The sequence below is a fragment of the Spodoptera frugiperda genome, chromosome 19 (assembly GCF_023101765.2).
Source record: "Spodoptera frugiperda isolate SF20-4 chromosome 19, AGI-APGP_CSIRO_Sfru_2.0, whole genome shotgun sequence".
In the NCBI taxonomy this organism is placed as follows: Eukaryota; Metazoa; Arthropoda; class Insecta; order Lepidoptera; family Noctuidae; genus Spodoptera; species Spodoptera frugiperda.
The window spans coordinates 2598280-2616865 of record NC_064230.1 but is presented as its reverse complement, the minus strand read 5'-3'; the positions used below and the strand labels follow the sequence as shown (position 1 = coordinate 2616865).

The following is an 18586-nucleotide window of genomic DNA, read 5'->3' as shown; positions in this document are numbered from 1 at the left end:
CAATCAATCAATTGGAACACCGAACGCGCTCAGGTTTCAATCTCGTTAAACGTAAAACATACTCGTACTAAGGATAGGAATAGATACTGAACTTAGGACTTATGAAAACACAGCAATACCATAAAATGTTTAAATTGTTGATATTAATTATATTAACTGCAACAGGAATATCGAATAGCAACAAAAGGTAAGTTATTATTCATTGTATATTTCGATTTGATTTCGATCATATTTCAGCGACACTGAAACGAAGAAAACCAAGACCGTAAACTATAAATATTTACTTTAACAACAACTTCGTAAACGCACACGCTAATAAAGAAAAAATAAACAGAAGTTAAGATTGTCTGTGGTGTATTTACATCAACGTCAAAGTATTATTTTTGTGATTGTGAAAGTTAACAATTTAATTATTTATTTATATTTTAATCATTATTAAATCTGATCGTTCAGATTAACACGAAAATGTCCTGTCGCAACGCTTCGCACGCTGGCAGCTGGTATACAGAGAATGGTACGTTTTTAGACAAAGTTTTTATATATTTTTCATGTAATCGGACGATGATTATGAGATTTTCTACTAAGAATAAGATTGAAAATATTTTTGTTGTGTCTCATAAGTTCAAATAAGCTTTGTAAAGGGATGAAAAGTGCTTGGATTATTGTAAAAGTCAAAAGGTCAGTGACCTTTGTTTTTGAAACCTATTTTTGTATCCTTTTGTGTTGGAATCTAAGGAATGAAATGCAAAAAGAATCTTATAGGTTGTATAATAAATAATTTCACAGAACAATGAAGGTGTTTTGAGATACAAAGGAATATTTTATAACCATAAATAAATAACAAAGACCGTGTGAAAGTATTTTTACGTAAAAGTTAATTGTTAATTTCAAATCGTTACTTAATTCCCGCCCTGTAATGTCGATTTATTGATTTTATTTCAATTAATAATTTTGAGTTTACCTTTGTTGACCTAGGTCTAAAAATAAAAAAGTCGATAGATTTTTTTTTAGTGTTTCGGATTTCGTTCTGAAATGGGTCTTTGGTCGTGTTTTTTTACAGACAATGTAATCTTTCTTGTAAGCTTAAGTTAATTTTATTTTATGAGTGAAATATTTGTTTTATGAAATATTAATTAAACTTAGCTTATCGCGCTGTAAAATATTTTAAAGTGCGTAATGACTCATTGTTCTTAGAACACTCATGCGACACTTTAGTACTTGTGTTACTATAAATAGATTATGATTATATGAAGGATACAAATCACAATACAAAAGATAATATTACTTTAAAAGAATAATAATAAAATAATTTACAACAAAAAATCTGCAGAATATATCTTTACATTTCCGAACGAAACCGGAAATCACGGTTACCATGACAATGACAGCCATTTAAAACAAACGTCAATCCATTCAATTTCAACTGTTGTTTAAACGCTAATCGTAAATAAATTGTAACAAAACAACATTCAAATACCAAAAAATGGCTGATAAAACGAAAATATCGGCTGTGACATCGAAAACAACGGTTAAACCGAAGCGTCCGACGACTGTGAGCGTGCCAACGACATCGCGGACAAAAATCGTTAGTAAAGACAATAAAAATGCTCCTCGGACTAAGAAAACTAATGCGAACATGACAACAATGGATCCTGATGCAACAATTTTAAAATTAGAACAGCAAGGCTTCCCAGATTTTGATGCGGAACATCGACAAATTGCTTACGGAAAGTTTTTGCGTGCCATGTTAGAAGAATGCTTGGTAGACGAAAAAATTGAACGCGAAGAGACTGTGATTGATCTACAAATGTCTCAATTAGCTGATAGATTCCAGAAGACTATGGATCAGTTGGATAAAACTAGCAGGAGACTGAAAAATATATCTTTTGTTGCTGAACAGAAGAGGTTAGTATCCTTTACTATACTAAATAAATATCTATATTATACTTAGTAAAGCTGAAGAGTTTGTTTGTTTGCTCGCGGTAATCTAGGTAATACTGGTCCAATTTGAATAATTATTTTTTTACTTGTATAAAACATTTGTTGAGGAAAGTCTTGAATAAAGCATTGGCTATAAAACATCACATTATGATCAATGAGAGGCAAGCAGTGGGTGAAAAACTATATAAATATTAAAGTAACTCACATCTCTGTCTCTTTACGCCTAAACCAGACTCAAATAATTCTTTATCTGTTAGATAGTCTATTTATTGAGAAAAACTATAGCCTATACAACATAATGATACAATCATTAAGAACCAAGCAGGTGATATGGTATTAGCATAGATAAGATTAGATTTTTGCAACTAATTGCAATATTAGCTGTGATCATGGTGTGTGTATGATATGATTAGTATGTAATCTGCATGTGTAGATAATTAGAAAATGTTTAAAAATCAATATCTTGCAATATTTTAATATCAAACCATTAATCTTTCAGACTACTCGACTTAAAAGGCCAAGTGAACACGCAAATATTTGATATGACAGAAAAATCTAATGCTGGCAAACTACTTGAAGACCTTCATTCAACAGAACAACGATTCCTAGACAAAATAGAACTCAAAAACGTAGACTTTGGATATAACAATGTGTCTGGACATAAACAACTCTTGGATGCGGTTAACGATGCCATCGATGGTCTAGAACAGATTAAAAAAGACTCAAATTTAGACTTAGACAAATTCAAAGAATATGAGAAATCTCAAATGACTATTGAAGAGCTAGAAAAAGATAGATTTGATCTAGAAAGTTTAAAGTCTGATTTTGAAACCAAATTCCCTCGTTTAAGTGAACAGTTGTTCAAGGAAGCATCGGAACGGATTGCTAAGATTATTGACAACGATAACGATGATGGTGATGGTGATGGTGATGTTGATGATTGATAACGATGTGTGATGTGATCATCACTCCTTTATACTGGAAGTAATGGTAATAATACAATGAATGTTTAGTTTTTATTCCTCATTTCGAGCTGCGGAAACCGACTCGACCACTCCTGAAGATGCTATGTGGCCGAGCAAAACATACTATGTCCAGTGTTTTATTGTGTGTGTTGTAGTGTTGCACCTCGTGCTGCGTGAGCATGTAATTGCCGGCAGAAGGGCATTTAATGCTGAAAATATCTGTATATGACACAATAGATATATGATAAATATCTACAAGCAGAATGAAAACTAAAAATGTATTGTATTGTTAGTGTAGCATGGATTTCCGCAAAGTAACGCCTGATTCTATTCTATATAGAGTGGCTGGTAATTAGTTGCGAAATTTTGTTGTTTTGTTATTGTGATAAAAATAAAACTAATGAGTATACAAAAAAAGTTTCTTCGGGAAAGTTATTTGTAATCATGAGTACAATCACGTGTTTAAATATCGTTCACTAATTACCAGTCACCCTATATATGAAGTTATGGTGTTAATAGTGGACTTTTTGATCAGTTATTGATATGTTAGTGCTATTGTAATAGGGGGCTAATTTGTTGTATTTTTACATATATAAAAAAACATGTAGTATAACAAAGTGCACATGTAGTTAATCCAATATAGATATTGCAATTTTTGATAACTACATACTACAAAGTGATTGAGGCGTGAGGAGGTTCGTTTCCTCACGCGCCCCGCCTCCTCCTTAGCTAGCATGACTGTTTCGCAGAAGGAGGAGACAGCATCCCAGTCCCCCTCGCTCCTAATTATGGTCTGGTATAACACATAGGCTAGATTTTATCCGACAGGAATGAGGTTTTAGTACGAGTTTGTTTTACGTTCAACAAGAGCAAACCGAGACTGCGTTCAGCGCTTTCATTGGTTGGTTGATTGGAGTCGGCCAATCACAGCGGCGAACGCACAAACTCGTACTAAAGCCCCTGATGAAGCGGACTACCTAGCGGGTTTACCGGGGCTCCGGCTCGAAAGGCAGGAGTAGGAACGAGGTGGTTTTTAGTCAGTAAGAGTCTGACACTCCCTCTCACCTCGCTCAAGGCGAGAGAAGTCATTGGATGATTTTCCCCCTTAAAAAAGGCCCCTGTTAAAACCCTTGGCAGAACCTAGCATATACCTAAATAGTTATCAGTGGAAATAATTCATTTTTCAGAAACCTTTTTTCACCAAATGGGGATCAAATTCATATTCTCTTTAATAAAACTGCAAATGAATATTTTATAATGGACTGTATGTTATAAATTATAATATTATTGCTTATTACCTATTTATATCTTGTTATAAATAAATGTGATGAAAATGTAAAATATTTGTTTTATTTTATTTACCTTTTTGTATAACTTTTTACACAAATATACAAAAACTTGCTTATCGTCACGCCTTTTATCCCCTAAGTGGTAGTAGGGAGAGGTGGAAATTACGGCACGTAATGCCACTGTACAATGTACACCCATTTGTGTTATAAGTCCCATGTAATAGGGGGTGAGCATATTGCCATATATTGAGGACAATTCCATACTCCGGGCTACTACTGAGAGATTATGCAAAACGTAAAACCGCAAAAGGCCCAGCTATATTTTGCCTGACCCGGGATTTAAACCCGAGACCCGTTGACCGGTAGCACTCATGACCACTCAACCATCGAGCTAGCTTCACAAAAACTCTAAAAACCCTTGTTATGCCTCACTTACATGAATTTTTTTATCTACACTCAGCGGCACGGAAAGTGGCGCTATTTGCAAGCGCTAACAGTGCAGTCGCCAACAATTCTACTTACGAGTTCAAAATGAACCAGTAGAATACTGTTTCAAGCTTATTTTTTTATTCTTTTTTATAGGTAATGAGTTATCTCGCCAGCTGGACCTCTGGTTGTCCAAAGCTGACCTCACCCATGGGCCGGCTAGAGCCATCATTGCACCGTAAGTATATAATATACTTTCTGCATTCAACTATGTACTCTTACGAGTATATAATATATTGCACTCAATTATGTACTCTACGAGTTAGCTTTACGTTGAACGTAGACGAAACGAAAGCGTAAATTAGTATTAAGAGTATTGATTGGCCAACGACCAATCAGAGCGCCGAACGCGCTTTCGTTTCGTTTTCGTTCAACCTAAAGCTAACTCGTATTAAGGGTACTGTTCATAACAATGAAATATAAGTAGGTACGCCAAAAGAGCATTTAAAAAGATTTGTTGATTTTAGTTCTCTCCAAAGGCAGAAGGTGGAAGTATGAGTTTACATTACGTTTAACGAGATCGAAACGAGAGCGCGTCTGACGCTCTGTACCCTTAGTACGAGTTTGCTTTATGTTGTACGAAAACAAAACAAGGGCGCGTTCGGCGCTTTTTTTATATATTTAATGGCGATGATGTGGCCGACGATGGAGCACGCCTACCAAAGAGCACCCTGTTCACTCGGGATTTAAAGACACCCAAGTTATAATTTGACAAATTGGCCGGCTCGAATGAACCAACCAATTAGACCGCCGAATGCGCTCTCAATTGGATCTCATTAAACATAACCCAAACTTGTAAGTACTAAGGGTACTGATTGGTTGGTTTGTTTGAGCTATCCAATCAGGGCGTCGAACACGCTCTCGTTTCGATCTCGTTAAACTGTAAAACAAACTCACTAAGCCCTCAGCTGGCACTAATGTAGCTTAAGATCCTATCCGTCTATGATAGCTGTTCTTAACCGATTGGTGTTATAATAATGCACCTCTGCCTACCCCGTTGGGTAAATAAGGCGTGATGTAATGTGTATTGTTTTATTTCAGTCATGCAGGATACTCTTACTGCGGGGCGTGCGCTGCTTTCGCCTACAGACAAGTTAGCCCTGTCGTTGTGTGAGTATTTTTTATACCAATATCGGTAGCAAACCGTAGCCTAAGAGACAAGGGAAGTGAAAAGAGTAATGAAACTAGTAAAAAGAGCCATCAGATTATTTTATGGTATAAGCTGGTAAACGAGCCGATGGATCACCTGATGGTAAGCAATCGCCGCCGCCTATAGTCACCCAAAAGACTAGAGGCGTTACAAGTGCGCTGCCGGCCTTTTGGGGATTAGGAATAGGGAATTGGCGATGGCGAAGATGGGGAAGGGGCGTAATTGGGTATCCGGTAACTTCACTCACACAACGTAAGCGTTGTTTCACGTCAGTTTTCTGCTCGGCCGTGGTATCACTCCGGTCGAACCGGCCCATTCGTGCCGAAGCATGGCTCTCCCACACTTAGAATTTATCTATATATTAATACGTGATGCAAAAACTTTGGACCACATTTTACGAAAATTGCGCGGACGTAGGAGCATAAAATTTGGTATACTTATAGTTTATGTGTAGGAGAAGTGCATAGCGCTAATATTTTTCAAAAATAATGCTTATAAAGTACATTAAATCAATAAATAAAACATTACACACACATGCATAGTATCTGATCGTATTTGACAAAACGTCAAAATCGATAGACATTGCGATGATATTCTCACGTCTCATATGAAAAGAGTTTGTTTGAGTTTGAGTTAAATAAAAATTATCCTTCAACGTACGTTAAGTGGTATTGTAAATTAAATCATATATGGTCGAATTTCGGCCACTAGGCGACCACTAGTTTACATAAAAACCTTCTTCTAACAACAACAAACTCAATAAAAAAAGAAAAATAGAGAAATCGGTTCAGCTGTTTTCGACATTTGCACTAAGCAATACATATAGCAACATCATTTTTATATTACGGTTTACCAGAGTACTTATATACATATTTTGATTCCAGCAAGCGTATCTTCATCCTGGGTCCCTCCCACCACGTGAGGCTCGGAGGCTGCGCCCTCTCGTCGCTGGACAAGTACCAAACTCCTCTCTACGATCTCACCATTGACAAACAAAGTGAGTACTCACTCATATTAAGTACAGTAGAGCTCCAATTATCCGAACTCCGACTATCCGAATCGCCGATTATCCGAATCACAAAAAAATGTCCAAAAAAAAGTCTAAGTGCGCTATTATTCTCCCCCCCGCGAAGCCAGTGTTTGTAGTACATTTTATTTATATTTAAAACATGTGAAAATTTCATGTTTCTTTCATTTAATTCAATAAAAAAATTGTGCAATATCAAAACGTATTCTCTCCAATGGCAATTTAAAAAAAAAACCGATTATCCGAATATTTGATTATCGAATGGGTCCCGGTCCCCATTAATTCGGATAATTGGAGTTCTACTGTACAGTCTAGCTTCTGCCCCTATCATCATCATCAACAGCCTATAAGTGGCTACTGCTAGCCAAAGGCTCTTCTCACACGGATATTTTTTATTTTTTTAAATCGTTGCCCCGCACTATGGTTTCCTCCTGTGTCGTGTGTGCGTTTACAAACATACAAGTTCACATACACATGACACATAGACCCGAAACAACAATTTGTGGATCACACAAAGAGTTGTTCCGTGCGGGAATCGAAACCGCTACACGTTGTGTGGTAGCCGGTGGTATATCCACCGCACCAACTGTGCTGTCAAATAATGTTTGAGCATTAATCACCACGCTTGCTGAATGCGAGTTGGCGATTTCAAACTTATAATGAGATTTTTTTCCTGAGAAATACAACCCGGGGCTTTTCGAGGTCAGAGTAAATAGGTACTTTCTAAGTCTATGTGCTCCATCCTCGGCCACATCTTCGCGTCGCCGTCCTGGCAGTAAGCGGGTTGGTGGCCAAACGCAGACTTATCTGTAATAGATCAGAATAAGCAGGTTACACTGATTGATCTATACATATAATAAAATCGTAGAAAAGTGCTGTCTGTACATTGAAAATAAAAATAAAAAAAATAGCAGGGGTTATTGTTATGTCGATGTCGAACCCAAAAATGTAATTAACTTTTTTTTTGTCTGTTTGTCTGTTTGTCTGTTTGTCTGTTCGTCTGTGCGCGCTAATCTCAGAAACGGCTGATCCGAGTAGGATGCGGTTTTCACGAATATATTGTGGGATGCTTAAATTTACATTTAGTATTTGTTTCATGTCAATCGGTTCATAAATAAAAAAGTTATGTCAAATTAAAGAATCACGTCGAACATTCTATGCTTATACCATTAATCTCCGCAACTATTTGACGGATTTGGTTGAAATTTGGTACAGATATAGTTTAGAACCTTAGAAAGGACATAGGATAGTTTTTATTTCAAAAATCAAAAATCAAAAAATAAAAATAAATTATCTTCTTCTATACTTATAATAAATCTGTAGAGAGGTCAATTCTGTACATGAAATATATTTCCAAAATAACTATCAGCGGGTGATTAGTGATCGATACTGACGCCAAAAATGCAATCAGAAAAATTTTTGTCTGTCTGTCTGTCTGTCTGTCTGTCTGTCTGTCTGTATGTTCTTTATAGAAACAAAAACTACTCGACAGATTTCAACGAAACTTGGTACAATTGTTCCTTATTCTCCTGGGCAGGTTATAGTATACTTTTCATCACGCTACGATCAATAGGAGCAGAGCAGTGAAGGGAAATGTTGGGAAAACAGGAGAACTTACTGCATTTTTTAAGCTTCCGTCGCGTGTGCAGCCTTAATGGTTAAAGCTATACAGAAATAATGTATGACGGAAATGTTCTCCTTAAAATTGTTTGAAAAATATTCTACGACAGCAAATGTCTATCTTCTATGGTTGACTCACAATAACACGTATAACTGCCGATAGCTTAGCAGTTCGGAGATTTCTGATTAGATTTGTCTACACTTACGTTTATAACACTCATTCATTCATTCATATATTATAATAAATGTGTAGAAGGGACAATTCAAATTGAAATAAAAACCGGCCAAGTGCGAGTCGGACTCGCCCATGAAGGGTTCCGTAACAGCAAATAGATGACATAATATAAAAGTTATAAAATAACTTGGTTTTAAATAGTGTTTGTATGAACGACAAAGTTATATTTGCGGTTTTTTTAAATGTTTTATTTCTTAAAAACTAACAATGATATGTGGTTCAAACCAATTTTCGTTGTTAGTGTCTATTGAAATCTACAACATATATTTTTTTAGTTTTCTCACTCACTTATTTTAAAAGTTAGAGGGGGGGGGGGGACACTCATTTTTCCACTTTGGAAGCGTCTAACTTTTAAACAGTTGATTTTATCGAAAAATGATTTTAGGAACCTTAATGCCTTTTTTAAAGACCTATCCATAGACACGCATCACGGATATGTTAGACAAAAAAAATTTTTTTGAATGAGTTCCATGTATGGAGTACCCCCTTTAATTTTTCAAATGTATTAATTGTTATTCAAAATTCGAATAGCGGTTACCAAAATACACCAACCTACAAAGTTTCAACTATGTAGGCCCAACAGTTTCGGAAATAAATGGCTATGACATACGGACGGACGGACGGACGGACGGACAGACAGACAGACAGACAGACAGACAGACATGACGAATCTATAAGGGTTCTGTTTTTTGCCATTTGGCTACGGAACCCTAAAAATAATATAATAGTAACACCCAGGGGATGTGGATCGATACCAAACCCAAATATGTAATAAATATTTTTTTTGTCTGTCTGTCTGTCTGTATGTTCGGGCATCACGTGAAAACTAACGGATCGATTTCGATGAAACTTGGTATAATTATACCTTATTATCCTGGGCATAAAATAGGATACATTTTATCCTGAAAAAATACGTAAAAAAAAACAGTTTTATTCTACAGAACGCGAGCTCAACAGCAGTAGCTCAATAGAGGGATCTCCTTAATTATTATGGGCCTCGCCGTATTGGGGTCCAATAGATATTTATAAGATGTCATTGTCAGAGTTACTCAAAATGGAGAAATAAAACTTCCACGCGAAGACCGACATCCGCGCGGACGGAGTCGCGGGCGGAAGCTATTTGTTAATATGTCAGGGCCTGTCATACGTCAATATCATTGGTGATCTGTGGCCAGAGCAGAGATTAAGACATTGTATGAGTTATAATAAAGATTTCATTTACTAAAATAATCTGAGTTTATTTTAAACATCTAAACAATAAATGGCGCAGCCGGTAGGAACGTTAAAAAAAATATAAGCCCAGGTTTCCTCACGATGTTTTCCTTCACCGTTTGTACAGCGGCATTACGTGCCATAATGTTATTCCGCTTACCTCTTCGGGGATAAAAAGCGTGACGATACGTCGTGTATTTTTCTAACTTAAATAATATTTCTCCCTAGTTTACGCGGAGCTAGAGGCGACCCGCCAGTTTGAATGGATGGACGTGCAAACGGACGAAGATGAACACTCGATCGAGATGCATCTGCCGTACATCGCTAAAGTTATGGAAGAGTGAGTATACTAACATACAAACACATTTACAGTGCTATTTTGTGGTGTGAAGTTAGTTGCGGGGCTGGTAGAGAGTATCGTAGGCATTTTGTCTCTCTTTCTAACCCCCTACTTTCGTAAAATGGGGGATGGTATACAAACGTGTGGAACATTCCGCAATGTTTAATATAGAAAGCTAATTTAATTAGTGAACGATATTTAAACACGTGATTGTACTCATGATTACAAACAACTTTCCCGAAGAAACTTGCTTTGTATATTCGTTACTTTTATTTTTATCACAATAACAAACTGAAATAAGTCCAAAATACCTACTAGTCTTCCGATAACGCGGGCGCCTCGCTGCTAACAGCTGATCATGCGAAAGCACGCGCGCGCGAAATTTTGTTGTTTTGTTATTGTGATAAAAATAAAACTAATGAGTATACAAAAAAGTTTCTTTGGGAAAGTTGTTTGTAATCATGAGTACAATCACGTGTTTAAATATCGTTCACTAATTACCAGTCAACCTATATGTGCATCTTAAGGACTGTTATGTATAACCTAATATCATATATTTTATCCATTACAGATACCAAACAGGTTTTACAATCATACCTATCCTAGTAGGCTCATTGACCCCCGAAAAGGAGGCGAAATACGGGGCCATTTTAGCCCCGTACCTGGCGGACCCCCAAAACCTGTTGGTGATCTCTTCAGACTTCTGCCATTGGGGGTCCAGGTTTAGGTATACGTGGAAAGATAATTCAAGGGGTCATATTTATCAGAGCATCGAGTGGTTGGATAAACAGGTTGGTATTTTATGTTATTTTTTTTTCCTATTATTTGGTGGGCGTCAAGTGACTAGTCTTCCGTTGCAGATCTGACAAAAAAGAGAGGAGCCCAAGCCTTCCTTGAAGTTATTTTATGTGTTAATATTTCCATTTTTTTCGCATTTTGGTCGAGTAGTCACTAGCAAGATGTATCTGATTTGATTCTCGGGTCGAGTAGAATTTAAAGTCGATAGACCTCTCACTTACTCACTCACTCAATCACTCACTCACTCATTCACTCACTCACTCACTCAATCAATCACTAACCCACTAACTCACTAACTCACTCAATCAATCACTCAATCACTCACTCAATCAATCAACCAATCACTCAATCGCTCACTCACTCACCCACTCACTTACTCACTCACACACTCACTCACCCACTCTCTCACTCACTCACCCACACACGTACCCAAAAACTATTTCATATCGGTACCCAAAATACATTTAACCGCCTTTGCCTTAGGAGAATTTGCCTTCAACAGTTTTCTTCCTGCAGTTAATGCTTTAATATTGATTACCGTTAACCCTCCAGGGTATGGACATCATTGAGAAGATGGATCCTCGCGCGTTCACCGACTACCTCAACAAGTACGGCAACACGATATGCGGGAGACATCCCATTGGCGTGCTTTTACAGGTAAACAAAATGTATATTTTACTAGCTACTTCCGCGCGGTTCCACCCGCTCTGCTCGGCTCCTATTGGTCATAGCGCGATGTTTTAGCCTATAGCCTTCCTCGATAAATGGAATATCCAACACAAAAAGAATTATTCAAATCGGACCAGCAGTTCCGGAGATTAGCGCGTTCAAACAAACAAACTCTTCAGCTTTATAATATTAGTATAGATATAGATATTTTTACTAGCTTCTGCCCGCGACTTCGTCTGCGGAAAATTAAAAAAAAATAGGTTTGTACTACCCCTAACATTTAGGGGGATGAAAAATAGATGTTGGCCGATTCTCATAGATACCGGATAAGCACAAAAAATTTCATCAAAATCGGTCAAGCCGTTTCGGAGGAGTATGGCAACGAAAACTGTGACACGAGAATTTTATATATTAGATTGGGCCAAGCCCGCCACAACCTCCCATACCGCTGCAACTCCTGTGCACCAGGATCTACAGTAGATACAACCATGCAAACACCGGAACACTGAAGTCCAACGTCCCAGGGACATGAATGACTGTCTTGGATCCCGCAACGAAATAAATCAGAAGATGTTATTAGAGGAGAAGAAAAAGAAAACAACAAAATATATGTGTGATATTAGTTTTACCACGGTTAAATCTAGCCTTTAAATGTTATTCCAGTAATATCTATATTACGATTGATACATTGGTAAGTGTGGGAGAGCCTTGCTTCGGCACGAATGGGCCGGCTCGACCGGAGTGATACCACAGCCGAGCAGAAAACCGACGTGAAACATTGCATGCGTTGTTTGAGTGAGGTTACCGGAGCCCCAATTACCCCCTTCCCAATCTTTCTAATCCCTGATTCCCCAACAACCCTTAAATTTCTAACCCAAAAGGTCGGTAACGCACTTGTAACGCCTCTAGTGTTTCAAGTGTCCACGGGCGGCGGTGTTTGCTTACCATCAGGTGATCAGTCTACTCATTAAATAAAAATAGTCAATTCTACCAATCCCATTAATATTCTTTTCTTATTTCTTTTTTCACAGGCCATCGCCAAGCTTCGCAGTTCGTCCAATTCGCCTCGGATGTCGATGAAATTCTTGAAATACGCTCAATCCTCGCAATGTATGAATTCTCAAGACTCTTCCGTGTCCTACGCTAGCGCTTCCCTAGTCATCGAGTAGGGCAACAATAGAAATAAGGCAAGTTTTCTAATTGATATTTTATGGGAATATAAGTGGTTATAAGTGGGTGGTGTTGGCCACTTATGCTCACTTATGGTTATAAGTGGGTGATCTTGGCCACTTATGCTCACTTATGGTTATAAGTGGGTGATCTTGGCCACTTATGCTCACTTATGGTTAATTACTTATGTTCATTTATGTATGTTTTATAATTTATAATAACTGGTGGTATGAAATTTCATTTCCTAGTTCGGGATATTTTATTTCTACGACTTTAAAATTAATTATTATGTTATTGGTTTACTCAAGTAATTATTTGACGAGGAACTCGACTAGTTTCAAGCCATGCTAGAGGCTCATATTCATGAGCAGCATTCCGCGACACACGACGCGGCGATTGTCGCGGAATATGAGCCTCTAGCATGACTTGAAACTAGTCGAGTTCCTCGTCAAAACGTTACGTGATTAAGCCGATAACATAATAATTAATTTAGTATGTCTCATGAAAGTTATAATAAGACTTTAAAATTAATCGAAATGAGTATAGAAAAACCTAGATTTCAATTAGAGCGCTTGCCTTGTCAATTGTATAGCATTTTGAAATAATATTATTAATTTTGACAATCACCTTTTAAAGAAATTAGGTTGAACAAAATATAAGGTGACTGGTAATTAGTGAACGATATTTAAACACGTGATTGTACACTCATTAGTTTTATTTTTGTCACAATATCAAAACAACAAAATTTCGCGCGCGCGTTCTTTCGCGTGATCAGCTGTAAGTACAGCAAGGCGGAAGTAAGTATTTTAAAACTTTACACACGCGTGCTAATGAAATTTTGTCATTTTGTTATTGTGATAAAAATAAAACTAATGAGTATACAAAACAAGTTTCTTCGGGAAAGTTGTTTGTAATCATAAGTACAATCACGTGTTTAAATATCGTTCACTAATTACCAGTCACCCTATATACTTCCTAAAAAAAAACATAAATAACCACATTTCGAGTCTATGCGGCTGGATAATAAGGGATATTGCGTTTGATTCCTGGGTCGAGCAAAGCAAGTGAATATTATCAATCTTTTTTTGGTGTTGTCAGAATTAAAATAATTATTTCTAATGCCCTTTAGTTATAATGACTTAAACATATAATAATTATAAAACTTATGTTGTTTTAAGGTATTTTTTATATATTAATTGCAACTTTTAAAAAACTAATTTTATACCTTCTTTTATAAGTTTTAATTTTAGCATGAAAATGTTGAAAAAAATTAACAAAAAAAAATTATAATATCCACATTGAAATAAGCGTAGAATTCTCTGGCACTGATTTCGATTCTCGTTAAAGCTAAATAGCGGTTTTAAAATTGCCTATAGTTGAACTGTATTTGGTCTGAATTCTTGCTAACATATAGACACCAGAGATGTGCTATGCTACGTTGCTGTGGATGCGTTTGGCTTCCACCAATCATATTCTTTGGTACACATAGCTTAGCACTGGTGGAAACAAACTCAGCAGAAAGATGCGTGCTATGGATGTCTTCCCTACTATCGATACATCGCATACTCGAGCTGCGCATCTTCCTCGCACAGCTACATAGCTTAGTATCAGTGGAAACGGTCACATAGTGTCACAGCTTAGCTATTACATCTTCGTAGCATAGCTACATAGCACATCTTTGGTGGAAAAGCACCCTCATTCTCAAAATTTTTGGTAAAGTTTATGAATTTTCTACGCTATGATATTTGGGCATAATTATACAGAAAAATATACTATTGGGTCATTAAAACTTCGTGCCTCTCTGTCAAATGTGTAATATCTTTCCGGCCTGCCGGCCTCATCTAGTTATTTAAGAGATTGACGTGTAAAAGAGTTACATTGTAACCTACATATTTGCAAAATAAATATCATTTATCACTTGTCGGGTATTCAATACCCGCGGGAAGAGAAGGGGTGGTGACAAATGTATTGTATTCTGTAGTTACTTTTTTGTATAATTACGTCTAAATTATTATTATATTAGTAGCCAAGTAAACAATTATATAAATATATATATGCAAATATGTATAATAAGACTTGTAAACTGTATAAAAAAATCTTTAATTCAGTTTCTATTAAAATATCAATATTTTTAGCTAATTGTCAAGCTAACCTAACCTAACCTAGCGGGTTACCGTGGCTCCGGCTCGAAAAGCAGGAGTAGGAACGGGGTGGTTTTTAGTCGGTAAGAGTCTGACACTTCCTCTCGCCTCGCCCAAGGCGGATGATTTTCAAGTCAATGGGTGATTTTCTCCATTCAAAATAAAAAAGATATCACAGTTTTTCTATGTTCAAGATATCATATAATAATAAGCACAGAATCTGGAATTGTGTCCAGTATATGGCAATAGGCTCACCCCCTATTACATGGAACTTATAACACAAATGGTGAAATGCTATCTTTGCTATAAAACATATTGATATTTTAATAAAAATTCAAGACAAAAAAAACTTGGTTGTTATTTTTTATAAAAAAATACTATGTAGTGTTCACTATATATAATTATTAAGTATAATATATTAAAATAAGGTAAAAATATATCCACTTTGATCCTAGGTAGATCATCATCAACAAACAGCCTATAAGTGGCCACTGCTGACCAAAGGCCTCTTCTCACACGGAGAAGGTTTGAGCATTAATCACCACGCTTGCTCAATGCGGGTTGGCGATTTCAAACTTATAATTAGAAATTATAAGCCCAGGTTTCTTCACGATGTTTTCCTTCATCGTTTGTCAGTGGTGTCTAAGTAATCTTAGAAAGTACATAGTATAACTTACTGGTAATTAGTGAACGATATTTAAACACGTGATTGTACTCATGATTACAAACAACTTTCCAAAAGAAACTTTTTTTGTATACTCATTAGTTTTATTTTTATCACGATAACAAAACGAATAAATTTCACACCCGCGTGTTTTCGCATGATCAGCTGTTAGCAGCGAGGCGCCCGCGACCGCGGTATTGAAAGACGAAATTTCGTTGTTTTGTTATTGTGATAAAACTAATGAGTATACAAAAAAGTTTCTTCGGGAAAGTTGTTTGTAATCATGAGTACAATCACGTGTTTAAATATCGTTCACTAATTACCAGTCACCCTATATGTAAAGGTTGCTGCATGCAAGTCACTTTGAACCTCGCGTTTTGTAGTCTTCTTGGGCTATTGGAGGCAGTGGACAATACGGGGCTGATTGTATCATGATTGTTACTGAACTAGAATCAAAGTGGATATATATGAATTAACAACTTATAATTATAAGCTCAAAATAATAGAAATAGTGTTTCAAAAAGTTGATCTATTTGTCTCAAATATTGTTTTATAAGTTTCTTTCCTAAATTATTTTGATTCTTTTTTTTGGTGTTTTAATGAATTTAACTTGAAATGTAAAAGGTGGGTTGTATTATATTTAAACTTTTGATCGCCACGCCTGTAAAATCTGTAAAATGTCCGGAGTGTAACGCAACAGGTTACCGGGGCTCCGGCTCGAAAAGCAGGAGTAGGAACGGGGTGGGTTTTAGTCAGTAAGAGTCTGACACTCCCTCTCGCTTCGCCCAAGGCGGGAGAAGTCATTGGATCATTTTCTCCCCTCAAAAAAAAAGTCTGTAAAATGCACTTGTAACGCCTCTGGTGTTTCAAGTGTCCATGGGCGGCGGCGATTGCTTACCATCAGGTGATACGTCAGCTCGTTTACCATTTGCTATCTGTGGCGGTCAAAAAGTTAAATATGGACTTACTTTCAAAAACAAATGATTTTGTTTTTACTCCATTTTAGTAATTTGGTTGCTTATTCTTGTTTATGTATGATTATGTTTAATTTGTAAACTACACCTAACGTGCGTGCGACGTCTATCGGTCTCAAACGGCATTTATTTTGTGGAAACTGTCTCAATAAATACTTAATTTGCTATTTTTTGTGGTTTTATTTATATTCTCAAATCTAATCTATCTAATCTTTTAAATATATGTAATTTAAAGGTTTCTGACTGACTCATGCCCGAATACTCAAACGCTACTCAATTTTAAGACGCTCTCAAATGTCGTTCTGTCACTATCAATTCTTTATAAAATGACAGAGATAGCACGATATTTAAGTACAACTTAAAATTGAGTATTCGGGCGATAGTGATTTTTCTACACACAGCCCAAACCGCTGGACGGATCAGGCTGAAAGCATGTAGATAGATGTTATGACGTAGGCATCCGGTAAGAAAGGATTTTGATCAATTCTACTCCCAAAGAGATAAATGGAGGATGAAAGTTTATATGAAACTTAGTTAATTTTAAACCAATTGAACTTTTCATGCATAAAGCTACTAAGACGACCTTAGAAAAGATTTTGATAAATTCCATTTATAATAATACTTCTTAACGAAGCGAAGCAGCGGGCAAAAGCTACTCAATATAAATACTATCTCGCAGCTTCACAGGTGTATATTGGATCCCTCTTGAATCACTCTTATCTAAAACCGCATCAAAATACAAGTACGTTGCGTAGAACATACCTTCAACTATCCCCAATTAAAAAATCACGTCAATTTAAAGCCTAAATTTTTGCCGTGAAATATGGACATACAAACAGACAGACAGGTATGAGTCTGTTAAAGATCTGAACATACATAGGGGCAGACAGTGAATAGCAACTTTGTGGTTTACTATGTAAAGGTATTGTTGAGTTATAAAATATAGCTACTTCCGCGCGGTTTCACCCGCTCTGCTCGGCTCCTATTGGTCATAGCGTGATGTTTTATAGCCTATAGCCTTCCGCGATAAGTGCACTATCCAACACAAAAAGAATTATCCAAATCGGACCAGTAGTTCCAGAGATTAGCGCGTTCAAACAAACAAACTCCTCAGCTCTATAATATTATAGTAGGTATAGATTTGCTAGTCATTAGTTAGTAAAACTTGAGATATCTGAGGTCCCGGTCCCACTTGTTAAATGTGCTGCGTTGTGTTGCGACGCCATCGTCGTGAACCGGTCGGGGACTAAACTAATCAGTTTAGGCCTTACGCATTATACGGGAGTTCCGTGGTTGGTCTACTAAGAGGACCCGGTGCCTCCTTTTGGCGCAGATGGTGGCCATCGGGGAGATTTAAGTGAGATAAAAATCTGACACTCCCTAGTTTTTTTCTGCAAAACCTAAGCGTCTTTTGAAGATTTCCCCACGTCAACGAATAGGCCTTAGGCCCTTACGTCTCTAGCACCATCTCATGAGAGCAAAATTGCAAGGTATTAATTTAAAAAATAGTAAAAAAATACCTCAAAAAGAAGTTACAATTATTCTTCTCAATCCAAAATGTCAAAATTTAGAAGAAAAATCATCAGTCATCTGTCAATAATAGCTAATCTAATCACAAAATCTTCGTACGAAACAGTTTTCGTTGTGATGTAAAAAATTTAAGTGTCCACCTTATAACCTGATGCCAAGAAATTTCAGTACCTACATACTTTAAACACAACTAAAATGGATATATGTAGAAGAGAAAGCAGGATTATGTTTTTTGACAAGCATAAATCTTGGTACAAAGTCGACATAGATGGTGATTTCATAACAAAGACTAGCAAAACGAATTGTGTGGCCAAAAAATCTAAAAAGCGTGAGAAAAGTAATACTAGAAGCCCAAAAATCTGTATACCTGATACG

At 36.6% G+C, this 18586-nt stretch overlaps 2 protein-coding genes across 2 annotated transcripts; both read left to right on the top strand.

Moving 5' to 3' along the window:
• Positions 1-329: 329 nt before the first annotated feature.
• On the top strand, positions 330-13269 carry LOC118281270 (protein MEMO1). Its single transcript, XM_050700972.1, has 8 exons — positions 330-514; positions 4778-4859; positions 5723-5791; positions 6716-6828; positions 10154-10265; positions 10837-11056; positions 11616-11720; positions 12764-13269. Exons 1-8 carry the CDS (start codon positions 466-468, stop codon positions 12899-12901), a joined length of 888 nt encoding a protein of 295 aa, XP_050556929.1. The 5' UTR covers positions 330-465; the 3' UTR covers positions 12902-13269.
• LOC118281271 (uncharacterized) lies at positions 1322-2972 on the top strand. The gene is made up of 2 exons (XM_035601860.2): positions 1322-1905; positions 2441-2972. The coding sequence occupies exons 1-2, from the start codon at positions 1484-1486 to the stop codon at positions 2883-2885; spliced, it is 867 nt and encodes a 288-aa protein (XP_035457753.2). The 5' UTR covers positions 1322-1483; the 3' UTR covers positions 2886-2972.
• Positions 13270-18586: the final 5317 nt, after the last annotated feature.

Coding starts and splice junctions, on each gene's coding strand:
- LOC118281271 (XM_035601860.2), top strand. CDS start 1,484: ATGGCTGATAAAACGAAAATATCGGCTGTGACATCGAAAACAACGGTT. Junction 1,906..2,440: donor TTTGTTGCTGAACAGAAGAG/GTTAGTATCCTT, acceptor TTAATCTTTCAG/ACTACTCGACTTAAAAGGCC.
- LOC118281270 (XM_050700972.1), top strand. CDS start 466: ATGTCCTGTCGCAACGCTTCGCACGCTGGCAGCTGGTATACAGAGAAT. Junction 5,792..6,715: donor CAAGTTAGCCCTGTCGTTGT/GTGAGTATTTTT, acceptor TTTTGATTCCAG/CAAGCGTATCTTCATCCTGG. Junction 6,829..10,153: donor TCTCACCATTGACAAACAAA/GTGAGTACTCAC, acceptor ATTTCTCCCTAG/TTTACGCGGAGCTAGAGGCG.